General features: G+C 40.3%; 1 protein-coding gene across 3 annotated transcripts in view; it reads right to left on the bottom strand.

Moving 5' to 3' along the window:
• SESN3 (sestrin 3) overlaps positions 1-13,173 on the bottom strand; it is a 69,935-nt gene that overhangs the window by 55,721 nt on the left and 1,041 nt on the right. For 2 of the 3 annotated variants that reach the window (XM_081545464.1, XM_081545465.1), the window contains exon 1: positions 12,515-12,976. The exons of the other annotated variant lie outside the window; for it this stretch is intronic. In XM_081545464.1, the coding sequence (XP_081401590.1) occupies positions 12,515-12,592 (78 nt within the window). In that variant the 5' untranslated portion in view covers positions 12,593-12,976. Of the gene's footprint in view, positions 1-12,514; positions 12,977-13,173 lie in introns of those variants that run through there. 3 annotated transcript variants of the gene reach the window in all.

Genomic DNA, 13,173 nt, shown 5'->3' with positions numbered 1-13,173 from the left:
GTTTTTTCTGTGTCTAACAGGCAAGGGCACTTAATGTCTTTTGAATGAATAAATACATGAAAGATATTCACATAGTATGTGAAAGGTTTCTAAATGTTTACAGCATTTACATTTCTTGCCTGCTTAAGAATATGGAGGCCATTAAACAGTAATATCAGTGAGACCTAGAGTAAGTGTAAAATGGCAACCCATACATTTTTACCAAAAAAAGACAATTGTTCCTACATTCTTATTTGCCAAAATAAATATTTTCCCTCATTTTAAGGGCACTGAATACTAAATAATTCTCTTGCATAGTCAAAAGAATATTTATAAGTTCATGCTAACTTTGAGTACTCAAAAATCAATGTACTTTGCATAAAGAATATTAGAACTAGGACCTTGTAGTCATTTTAATAGCTATACAATGTACAATAACTGATACCTCACGATTATTAACTATATTGTCATATTTTCAAAAAAACAACTATAACACAATCCTATAAATAGGATTCCACACTTCAGCTGAGAATTCATTAATTTCAAGTAATATATTAAACAAAAAAGCTTTGATAAAAGAATTTGAACATTACTTGGAGTTTAGTGCTAAGATACCTTAGCTTACATGATTTTTTGTTTTAATTCTTTCTGAGTGGAGTAAATTTGCTGGTGTAATTTGTTTTCTTTATTGGTTTACACCAAAAGAATTAAGATATGCATATTAAATTCCTAATTGCAAATAAAAAGGAAATTTTCTTGGGAGTTAAAATTATTTGTTTCATTTATATTACTTTAAAGACATCAGTAGGTAGTGATATGCCATACCATATGCCAGCATATGCCACCCAGCTTGTAATGAACCATTCTGGGCCAGTCTGACTGAGTACAAAGTGAGCAAAGACGGACAAGCTTGATGCTGGCCCTTGGTTATCTCAACACCCTGCTGCTGCTGCTGCTGCTGCTGCTGCTGCTAAGTCGCGTCAGCCGTGTCCAACTCTGTGCGACCCCACAGACGGCACCCACCAGGCTCCTCTGTCCCTGGGATTCTCCAGGCAAGAATACTGGAGTGGGTTGCCATTTCCTTCTCAACATCCTGATTATCACCCAATTTTTATCCCTCCCATCAACTCTTACTTGAATGTTGGATAAAACTGCATTAACACAGCTTTCTTATGAGACACAACAACCAATAACCAAACATATCCTCAGAGTCAACATACTAAATCATTAACCTTCTTGGTGTTCAGCATACAAGTTAGGAAAGATAGCTCCTGTGAAGCAGTTACTTAGATTTCACAATGTATTTTTTTCCCTGGAAACAATGTTACCTCTAGTGGTAAGGTTTCTTGCCTAAACAGTAAAAGCCTATTGAATATACTAGTTATATTAATAGTCCCCTGGAACTAAATTAGATATCTTACTGTGTTTCTATGGAAAATTCTCGAGAGTTTCAACCAAGAAATAGCAAAACCACATCTTCCCACATATCCCTCTCCCTAACATAAACCCTTTGTAAGACTAAAAAATTCTTCTGGAGACACAGTATTGTAGAGATATTGGTAGGGAAAGGATAAAGTCCCAGGGTTTCTTCGCTTTTTTTCATCATCATTTTTTCCTTAACACAGAAAGCCAAAATGAATAGCAGGAATAAATATTCATGCTACTTCTTATCTCTGTAAATTAACTCTTTTTTTTTTTACTGCAAAAAGTTTACCAAAAAGTGAGACTGTTTCTTAGAGGTCCTTTTTGAGAGACACAATACTTAAGCTCAAAATGTTTCTAGACAGCATCTTTTGTCACAGACATCATAGCAATATTGAATGAATCAGTATTAGTGAACTAATGAATGGCTGGTTGGCAAAAGGAGTGGGTCAAAGTTTGCTAGGAAATTACGAAAAGTATATCCTGGGACTAGGAAAGAATGGCCACACAATTAACAACAGATTTACATAGATAAAATAGTGAACTAGATAGGTCAAAACTGTTTGACCTCAATTTAACCTTATAGAGAGAAAAATCTACATTTTTCATGTGAAATTAAAGTAGTAGAAAATATCTGAACTTGAAATCACTCCTAGTAATCTCTTAGTAACCAAGTCCTATTAAGTTTTGTTAATTTTTACATTTTCTGACTCTTGCACATAAAGAAAACAGGTGGAGGATAAGGGAATGCAGGGTTTATAGGTGTATAAAAAGCCAGGCTTTGGAGTCAGACTGGTTTCAAATCCTGAGCCTGTCACTTATTGGTACTATGACCTTAAGCAAGTAACCAAGGTTCTCTTGAGTCCCAGTTTCTTCACCTATAAAGTGTGAGTAATAATTCTTTATGGGTTTGTTGTGACAATTAACTGTAATACACATGTAGGGCTTAAATACTTAGCACAGTCCATTGCACATACGTGATATTCAATAGAAGCTATCATTGTTATTGATATTATAAAATACATTTCAAAACTAAGAGTTACAGTCTCAGGTAATTATCATAATCTTCCACAAAATCCAGTTTTAATTCCCTGTGAGGTAAATTTGACCTTTTAAATCCTGCATATAAAGAAACATAAATTTCATTTAAGTGCCAAGTTCCATCTTTGCAACATAGGAAGATGCAAAAATAAAATACAAATCTAGAAATGAAGACATATACCTCTAGTATAAGTAGTTCAAAGCTATACTTTAAGAAATCCCTGGTACAAGAAATAATATGGCCCTAGTCAGCCAGTTTTATGGCCATACTTGTTATACACAGGATATGTTCAATACATTCTTTGTGAAACATAGGCAAAATGCCTGTCATTCCTTATTAACTTTGAGCAGCAAAATTCAAGGTGTTTCAACCCACTGTTGAATAACCTGTAATATTCATGTACTCCTTAAGTGGCAGTCACTATTCTGGTCCATAGACCAACAAATGACTTCTGGGATGATCTAAAAAGCAAAGGCTAGCTAAAGGGTAGTCCAGGCCAAGAACAAGTCTCTGGTTCACAGTTGCCAAGGGAGTGCCTGCTGGCTGAAGAGATCACAGCCAACTCTGGAATATCCCAAAGTAAATGACTCCTGGTGGGGAGGATGGTAGGAGAGGGAAAGGCTTAGCCAGAATTATCCAGTGAAACAAACCCCATGAGGAGACTTGCTGTGAAGCTTGAGGTTTTAAGATCACACCTCTAAAATAGCCTTCTCCAAGAGAGCTCTAGCTGACTCCAGGAGGTGCAAGATGTGTCCCCATCAAAGCAATGGCCATTTCACATTTCTGAGAAGGACCAATCCTTAAGGGCTGTGTCCTGATCCTCTTAGTGAATTAACATTCCTACTCCCTCCAAAAAGGGGTATGATATTTAATAGAGACATTCTCATGGTCACAAAGATGACCATGGTCACAACATCTCAAAGTGGAGAAGTCACAAGAGTTTTGAAGAAAACTTTTGAGCAACAAATAGAAAATTTGAGCAACAAACAGAAAATTTCAACTTTTGTTATTAAAATTCTCAAGGTGTTCAGATAAATCTTATTGATAAAGAGGGCAAAGTATGGCTATAAAGAATAGACATATCCTGGAAAATGAGAAAAAAAAATTGTCATTTTGAGTATACTGTATCCAATATAAATGTACTGCCAATATTTGCTAAAAACAAGCTTTCCAATAACTAGATCACAAATAAGAGGCAACCCAGTAAAGATATATATATATACACACACACACACACACACACACATATATATATATAAATTTTAATCATAATTCAACATGCAAAATACAACAAATGCAGTATACTTGAGTAGCATGGCAGTCCAGACCATAGAAGAAAGAGTTTGAAGATTAGGAAAGACTTTTTGGAGATGTCACAAGAGTTTTGAAGAAAACTTTTGAGCAACAAATAGAAATTCTACATGTTAACTGTAGGTTTAGATGGTATGTGTGTGTGTGTGCCCAGCTGCTCAGCTGTGTTCAATTCTTTGCAACCCTATGGACCATAGCCTGCCAGGCTCCTCTGTCCATGCAAATCTCCAGGCAAGAATACTGGGGTCAGTTGCCATTTCCTACTCCAGGGCATCTTCCCAACCCAGGGATTGAACCCATGTTTCCTGCAGTGGCAGGCAGATTCTTTACCACTGTGCCACCTGGGAAGCCCTTAGATGGTACAGGATAGATATTTTCAAATAGTTTATAATGCAGCTACTTATAGATTTAAAGTAACTGTTATGCAACACACGACTAAATGTTTTGGTTTGGCAATGTATTATGTATTATGAATTCCACCTCCTCTTTCTATCCTTACTCCCACCACAGTGATGTCTAAAATGGACAGGTCAGCTACTGGTAATCATGTGGAGGTCTCACCAGATCTAATCAGATACATCCTTATGCCCATGCCTTCAAGACCACGCTGAATTACAGCTGCCATAGCTTTGTGTACAGTGTAAACCAACCCCAAACCACACACCCACACCCTAAATAGAAAATGCACTATACCTTAGCAGGCTGCAATATTTAGGGACTATCACATTTAGAGCTGTCCTATCTCCTGTTTACAGTAGTGGTTTTCTTTTTATTGAAGCAATCTAGTTATCAGTTGTCTATACTGATACATCTCTTTTCTTCTGATTCTTTTCCCTTCTTCTGTATTGCTTCTCTCACACTTCTCGGCTTTCATGAAAAATAGGCTAACTTTGCTACTTAGGGCCTTTATTTCCTCTCCAGCCAAGAACCAACCAATTAGAGCACACTGGACATAATCTTTGGATCTGACCATTCTTTGCTCGTTGCATAGTAAGTACTAAGGAGAACATTCCTTTAGAGCCAAAGAGCTTTGTTTTTGTCCATCTTTGGTTTCTACTAGGTAAAAGGATGCTCACAAAACTTAGAGAAAGATCATCTCTAGCTAGTCTAAGCTTTTACTCCACTTATTGGAATACATCCCAATAAACTCATTGCAAGTTGAAAATATCGTAAGTCAAAAATGCATTTAATATACCTAGCCTACCTTCAATGTGCTTAGAACAATCATCTGAGTCTACAATTGGGTAAAGTCAGCTAACACAAAGCCTGTTTTATAATAAACTGTTAAGTATCTCATGTAATGTATTGGACACTGTACTGCAGGTGAAAAACAGAATGGCTGTATGGGTCTGAAAAGCTTGCACAGTAAGTGGGTTGGTTAACTTATGATCGCATGGCAGACTGGAACTCCACTCAGTGTATCATAAAACATATGGCTATCTCAAGAAAAGATCAAAGCTCAAACTTCAAAGATACAGTTTCTACTGAAAGTCTATCACATTTTGTTGCTGTTCAGTCGCTAAGTCCTGTCCAACTCTTTGTGACCCCATGGACTGCAGCACTCCAGACTCCTCTGTCCTCCACTATCTCAAGGAGTTTGCTCAGATTCATGTCCATTGAGTCGGTGATGCTATCTAACCTTCTCATCCTCTGCCACCCCCTTCTTCTGCCTTCAATCTTTCCCAGCATCAGTTTTTTTCCAATCACCTTTGCACCACAAAAACTGTATTGAACCATCCTCAATCAAGGACCATCTGTACTGTGGTACTAGAGAAGCTTCTAGTATGTCACTGACAGCTGCTAGGCAGCATCTGGAAGTGATTCCCACATAGAACAGAGATGGCTGGGTTGGGTTTATCTATGCTTTCTGCCAGTGGTATTAGCCTTTTATTTCTCCCATAGTCACTCCAGAGAATTACCTGCATATGCATCATACGCTGCTGCTCACTCAGCAGTTCTCAAATGTTTTGGTCTTGGAACTCCTCCACACTTTTAAAAACACCTAAAAAAAACATTTCTGCAAATCTCTTCAATGTCTATTTAACATAAGACAGCTAGATTTCATATCTCTTCTACATTCAATCTGTTGTGATAGGTTTTGATTGAAGGTATGTAAGGAAAATCTTGTCTCACACAGATATGTAGTTGGATGATGCAAAAGATAACTGTGAATGTTCTGCTTTGATACTATACCAAAACTCAACAAGTAGAACTTCTGAAAGGTTAGCTGCAGTGTGGAATCTTAACCCCCATCAGTAAACTTAACCTTCTATATTATATTAAAATTCATTTGTCTATCTTGTACTTTGAATGGATCTTTTACCCATGCATGATTTTGAAAAACTAAAGTCAGCCTGACAGGTGTTAAGTAAAAATGGGGTTCATTTTAAAAGTGGCTAGTTTAGCCTGCAACTGAAACAACTACACAAATCCTTTCCCTAGAGACAACCAGACTGCTGTGCAGCAGAAACACAAACAAGGATCAGGATTTAACAAAATTTAACAGTGATTACTCTTTGGTGCCACTACCTTTACTTATTCTAAGGGGCCAGTACAGTTTTACGTCCATTGCTTTTGCACACTGAAAAAAGCTATAAAGTCTTGTATGATCATAAAAGGGCCTCCCAGGTAGTGCTAGAGGTAAATAATCCATCTGCCAATGCAGAAGATGTAACAGACATGTTCAATCCCTGGGTTGGGAAGATCTGCTGGAGTAGGAAATGGCAACCTGCTCCAGTACTCTTGCCTGGAAAATCCCATGGACAGAGGAGTCTGATGGGTTACGGTCCATGGGGCCACAAAGAGTTGGACATGACTGATCATCTGAGCATACACATGTGTGCGTGTTCACACACACACACACACACACACACTCACACACAATCATAAAAACAGTTTTGACTTCCCAGATCCTCTGAAATGGGTTTGGACACTCCCAGGGTCTGAAGATTGTATTTGAGATTTGCTGTTTTATATCATTCAAGAATTAACAAAACAACAGTTAAAGAGATAATAAAAATAGCCAACTAACTCTTCTCCTTCCCCTCCAGTTGATCTGCAGTCATGCGTCAAAGAGTGGCTAAAAGTCAAATTTCTGTCTAATATTACCTGGAGAGTTTTAGGACCTATAAGCATTCCACAGATGCTGAAGCTGGCAGAGTGGGGATGGACGTTCCCTGATAGCATCAATACTGCAGGGGAAAATTCAAAAGTAGGTTTAGTTTATTACAGAGGTAGTCTTAAAAATTAAATGGACTTCATGCTAGTTGCATGACAGAGTTCATTCCTCTTAAATTTTCTGCTTGTGAAAACCAACAGATAATGTGAAAGCACAGTAAAAATTGTGAAAAGTGAAAGTCTCTTAGTTGTGGCCAACTTTTTGCAACCCCATGGGCTATACAGCCCATGGAATTATCCAGGGCAGAATACTGGAGTGGGTAGCCTTTCCCTTCTCCAGGAGATCTTGCCAACCCAGGGATCGAACCCAGGTCTCCTGCATTACAGGCAGATTCTTTACCAGCTGAGCCACAAGGGAAGCTCAAGAATACTGGAGTGGGTAGCTTATCCCTTCTCCAGCGGATCTTCCTGACCCAGGAATTGAACCAGGGTCTCCTGCATTGCAGATGGATTCTTTACCAACTGAGCTACTAGGGAAGCCAAGGTCTACATAAACATAAGTCATAATCCAGTCCATTCAAAGGGGAAAAAGAGGATGAAGAGATGGGGAGAAAAAGGTTAAAGCATTTTATTTCCCTAGCTCTTCTCCTAAATTAAAAGTTAAACATTCTTTGCTTTACCCTAGATTTGCCCCAAATTCTAGTAAGCACAATCTTCCTTAACTCTTAAGTCTTTTCAAATCAAATACCAATTTCCCTCATCTGCCGAAGTGTCCAAAAGCCAATTTTTTTATTTGAAATGCCAGAAACACATTAGATTATTATTTAAGGAAAAGGAGGGGTAGAATACAAATATAAATATGCAAATAAAAATTAGCAGTTGATCACCCTAATTAAAATCATAAAGTCATCACCTCTCATTTGCAGGCAATAATTAGATAAGACAGAAAAGTGAAGACTAACCAAATTACTCAGTATGTATTAATATATATTGCCACAACATACAAAGGTCCTACTCTAGGAATAGGGAAAACACATAGGCTTGTCCTTCTTATATTTGTAGTTGTACTTAATGGTTTACGAAGTACTTTAACACACATTACCTCTCCAGCTATGCAGCAACCAGCAAGGCAAGTAGAAATGATCTACATTTTCTAGAGAAAACTAGCCTCCAAGAAGTTAACTAAGTTGCCCGATACTCACAGACCTATCAGAGACCTAAGGATGAGCATATCTTGTGACTTCCAGTGTTACTATATATGCAGTTACATTTTAGCAATTTATTTATTTGGTGGGGGCTTTCCTGGTGGCTCAGTAGTAAAGAGGCCACCTGCCAAGCAGAAGACCCGGGTTCGATCCCTGGGTCGAGAAGATCCCCTGGAGAAGAAAATGGCAAGCAACACACTCCAGTATTCTTGCCTGGGAAATCCCATAGACAGAGGAGCCTGGCAGGCTGCAAAGGGTTGCAAAGAGCAAGACGTGACTTAATGACTAAAGAGCAACAATTTATCTGGTGGTGGAGAGGTTGTGGAAGCAGTACCAACCCTTTTATAAACGAAATCTTATATTGAACCTGAACTGTGAGACACATAAATACACTAAAGGGCTTTTATAAGTGTTTAATTATAAACTAACAATTACTGATAATAAGTTTCCGTTCTCACAAATGAAAATTGATCATGAGCAGATATATAGAGGAAGGTTTTTCTAAAGGCATGTGCCTTCATAATCAATGAGAGTCTTTCTCATCAATGTCTTATTAGCAAAAGTTTTCAAATACATGTACAAAGGGAGCAGAACAAATTTTTCAAGGCCTGCACAAGAATAGTCTTGTAATGAAAGATTTTTGGGTAGTTGCAATTTTGTACTTAAAATTTAATCCAACTCAAACATTTTTGAATACTGAAGCATCATAGGGCTCCATAAAAAGCAGTCTGAAAACCACTGCATAATGACTTGCTGTCATAAATTCACTTGCTTGCTCTCCGCTTGGCTCATTTTGAGATAAAACTAAAACCTACTTTGACAATCCAAAAAATATATATAAGAAACCTGATTAATCAAAACAAAATATCATTACTATTTCACAGTCAAAGCAATCCCACTCTTTTGGTTGAACCATATAAAACTGCCATTAACTGACAATTTTGACTATAAAAATAAGGTTCATATGGTTTAAACTAATATTTCTCATTTTATTTTCCCAGTCTTTTCACTCATAAAACTATCAAAAAATTGTCAAAAATAAACTGATATATAAGCAAAGTGGAAAAAGTACAATATCCAACAACAAAAATCACTGGAACTACCTAACATATTAAGCACTTTAAAATGTTAAACCTTCTAACATAATGTGCAGAGTTTTATTCACTTCAGTAGCACTAACTGCTTAACACTCAAAATACATTGTCATATGCCCCCTTTTATTTACTGGAGTATGTGTGGGTTGACAGTTACCTACCTTCCTTAATGTAGATTGGCACTCCACTTTGAAATGTATCTAGTTGTCAGTGGAATTTCTTCAAGCAAAACATATAACACTTCGGAACTCATCAACTTTTCCAAAGTAAATAGAAGCATTTCCTTTTTTATTAAAAACTTTATTGAATTATTTCATTGATAACAGAGCAAGTCATAATAAGTAGGAGTTATAGATTTGAAGAGTTTTATTTCTTCATTTCTTTCCCTAGCTGGTTTACCTCTCCATTCTTCTCACTGACCTAAGGTTACCAAATTAGGTGTATTCAATACTTGAAGAAGTCTCTCTTTTTTTGGAAGACACTGAATCAAAATTATAAAGGTACTTCTAAGAATAAATGTGATTCTCATACAACATACAATTCAATTTTCAGATATTGGGTTGAACCAAATCATTTACTTTGATGGAGAATCCAGTTCTTTTGTAAGTTCCCCCTCAAATTCAATACACTGGCAACAAATTAAGCCACTTAGACAAAAGGCTTCATGCCACATTAATAAAGGTGACTCTTTCCCCATCATTAGTGAGGATTATACAGCAAAGAGTAATTCACACTGGGTGTGCATGAGTTTCATTATTCCATCATGAACTACATTGAACTAAAATTCAAAATGCTGTGACTCACATGGTTATTACTGAACACTTAATATTAAATGGAAAACACAAGATAAATCCAGAGGATCCCATTTTGAGAGTTACAGATGAATTTTACTTAGAGTTATATAATTTCTATCAAAAAAAAACAACCCATTTCTTTATTAGAAAAGTCTTACATGCTATTTTTAGAATGATAAAGAATTTAAAATGCTAAACACTTGATATCTTTTAAGAGCACTTAAGGCACTCTTAAAAAGCTACAAATGTTGCCAAGTCATGTCATAACTGGCTCAAACAATCCCATTCCCATCTAAAGTTATTTCATGCTACTGCATGAATCAATATTAAATACCTTGGAGTTACTAAAAACTGGAAATTGGCATAGATGTGCACAGCAATTATAAGATATGAAAATGGTGACTATTCATTTTCCATATATTCTTTCTTTTAATAATAGGAGGGTGTTTTCCTTCTAGGTAAAAAGAAATAATTTCTTAAAAGCTAAAGAATCTGTCTGCAATGCAGGAGACCCCAGTTCAATCCCTGAGTTGGGAAGATCCTCTGAAGAAGGGAAAAGGCTACCCACTTCAGTATTCTGGCCTAGAGAATTCCATGGACTGTATAGTTCACGGGGTCACAGAGTCAGACACGACTGAATGATGTTCACAAGAGAAAGATAAAAAGATGTCTTGAAAGCTAGCAAAATGTCATGGATCATAGCCTTGGTTCTCTCAAAAGAAAAACAGATTTTGAAACTTAATACTACCTCCAAACATTTTATTAGTCTGCTAAATTGCCAGAATCATTAAAAAAAAAAAAATTTCAAGTTAATACAGGTCTTTCCCCCCCTTAATCAGTTAAAAAAGAAAAAGCTGTTTTTTTAAACCAGGCTTGAGTTTAGTCAAATATGTCTCAAAAAACACTTTTTTTTTCATATTAAAGACATAACATCACTTTTAAAGCTGGAAAATCATCATCATCATCATTTTTATAAAAGCTAAGTTCAGATGGCCATCTGGCCCAGAAATGAAAGAGTTAACATTCAACTAAGCTGGTCTGCACTTCTGATCCTTTGCATTTCTCACAAGCTGCCCTACAATGAGCTGAGCAAGTATCAACTGTAATTTGATCCCGGAGTTTATGGAAAAAAATAATTGCACATTCTCAACACGCACATTTAATAAAAATCTGTTTCAAGGAAAACATACCCGATAAACATAATTTAAGGCATATTTAACTGTTTGATTAACTTTAAATATGCAATCCCTTTGCTTTCTTCATGCTCTCAAATAAAACTGGGGGGAAAAAAAAGCAGCGGCTCTACTGCAGGGAAAAGAGGCTTGAAAAACAACTTTGATTGGCACTTGGCCTGACCCACAGAGGAAGAAAAACAGTTTTTGGACAAAGAGCGCAAATATTTGAGCTTGCTTACTTACATGTTTATTTCTTTCTTTTTTTTTAATATAGAAAGAACAATCTCAATTGAACTGTAGTTAAAGAAATTCACTAAAAACGGTGCCGTATTCATGTTAGCCTTTCAGTCCCGACGCATTTGCACAGCTCAGCAATTTTAATTCATTTGTACTGGACAAACAGAAGCACCTCAACTACTGTTTCCACTTAATGAAATGTAAAAATAGTCTCGAGAAGAATAAGCTAATTATAATATAACCCAGTGGCGGCTGTTAAAGTCTGATTAAAAGCTTTTCTCGGTCTAAAGCGACATCTTTTCATACCGCACTCCCCCCCCCCCGCCCCCGTCCCAACCCTTAACGGAGCGATTAAGCCAAGTGAGCTAAACAAAACTGGAGTAAACTTTCTATCAATCACTCTGGGAAGCAATAAACTGATTGAGCGTCTGATTTTTCTGGAGCAATACCGGGGTGCGGGGGTTGGGGGGGGACGGGGGATGGCGGGGGGAGGGGGTGTGGTGCGCTGGGTAAGCTCTAAAAAGGGACCACTCACGTCCACCCTCGTCTCCACCTCCCCCAGCCCCAGCTTGAGGAACCGTAACGTCGAACAGCGTTTCCCATGGGCATAAAGTTCAAGCTGCTTTACCAGTTTCTTTCGGGATCGACCCGGAGCCACAGACGACCATCAAAGAGAAGGTAAAAAAAAAAAAAAAAAAAAGAAGAGTATTCGGGTAGAGCGTGCAGAAGCAAAACCGAAATAAACAAAAACAACACCCGCAGGAGTTAGGCGCAGCCGAGACGCAGCCAGGTTCCCCTGGCCCAGACCAGTTCTGATTTCACACCGACCTGCACCCAGAACACCGGGAGGAGGATCGAACAGGTCCGTCACCCCTCCGCCCGAGGAGCGGGAATGGGGGGCGGGGCAAGGTAGCTAGGTGAACGGAGAAACGGACTACAAGCACCCCCAAGCCCCCGTCCCCCAAGCTCCCAGCCCCGGGGGCCAGCGCTTTCCCGGCAGGAATCAAAAGCCCAGCAGGCTAGCGCCTCCGCTCGCGGCTCAGGCCCCCCCCGGGGGTCCGGCGGAGGGGCCCCGGGGGCCCTCGGCCACCGCGGGCAGCAAGCGCCCCTCGGGGCCGTTCCCGGGCCGAGCCCGTACCTTCCGCAGCACTTTCCGGCAGTTGGTACAGAGCAGGTAGCTGGCGGCGGCCGACGGGCTGCTGCCGCCGCGGTTCATCGCGGCTGCGGGCGCGCGGGCGGCGAGCCGGGGCCGGGCTGTCACTGCGGCCGCCCGCGCCGCTGCGGGGCCCAGACTGTCCCCCTCACACGCCCCGCAGGCCGCGCTTCTAGCCTCAGCCTCCTCGGGGCGGGAGGACGGGACGGGGGTGGGCGACGGCCGGAGAGCGGGCGGCTGCCCGCAGCGACCCCCGCGGCGGCGGCTGCCGGAGCGACGGCGGAGACGGCGGCGGCGGCTCCTCAGCGGCTCGTCGTCCCTCCCGCCCCCATCCCGCAGACCCCCGCCCCCGCCCGGCCAGGACCAGCAGCCGCCGCCGCCGCCGCCGCCGCCGCCGCCGCCGCCGCAGCCGCCGCAGCCGCAGCGCCTCAGCGCCTCCGCGCGGCCCCGCCCCCGCCGCCTCAGCGCCTTCACCACCTCCGCGCCCCGGCACCGCCCCCTCCCGCCACTCGGGCCGCCCCGGCCACGCCCCCCGCCGCCAGCCCGCAGCCAATGAGAGGCTGCAGCCGGCTGGGGCGCGACGCCGGCCAATCACAGACGCCGAGGACGCCTCGAATCTCCGGGCAAGTTAAGTTTGTCTCCGA

Source organism: Giraffa tippelskirchi, chromosome 11, assembly GCF_054371585.1.
Source record: "Giraffa tippelskirchi isolate mGirTip1 chromosome 11, T2T-mGirTip1v1.2.pri, whole genome shotgun sequence".
Lineage (NCBI taxonomy): Eukaryota > Metazoa > Chordata > Mammalia > Artiodactyla > Giraffidae > Giraffa > Giraffa tippelskirchi.
This window is presented reverse-complemented; position numbering and strand designations above follow the sequence as displayed.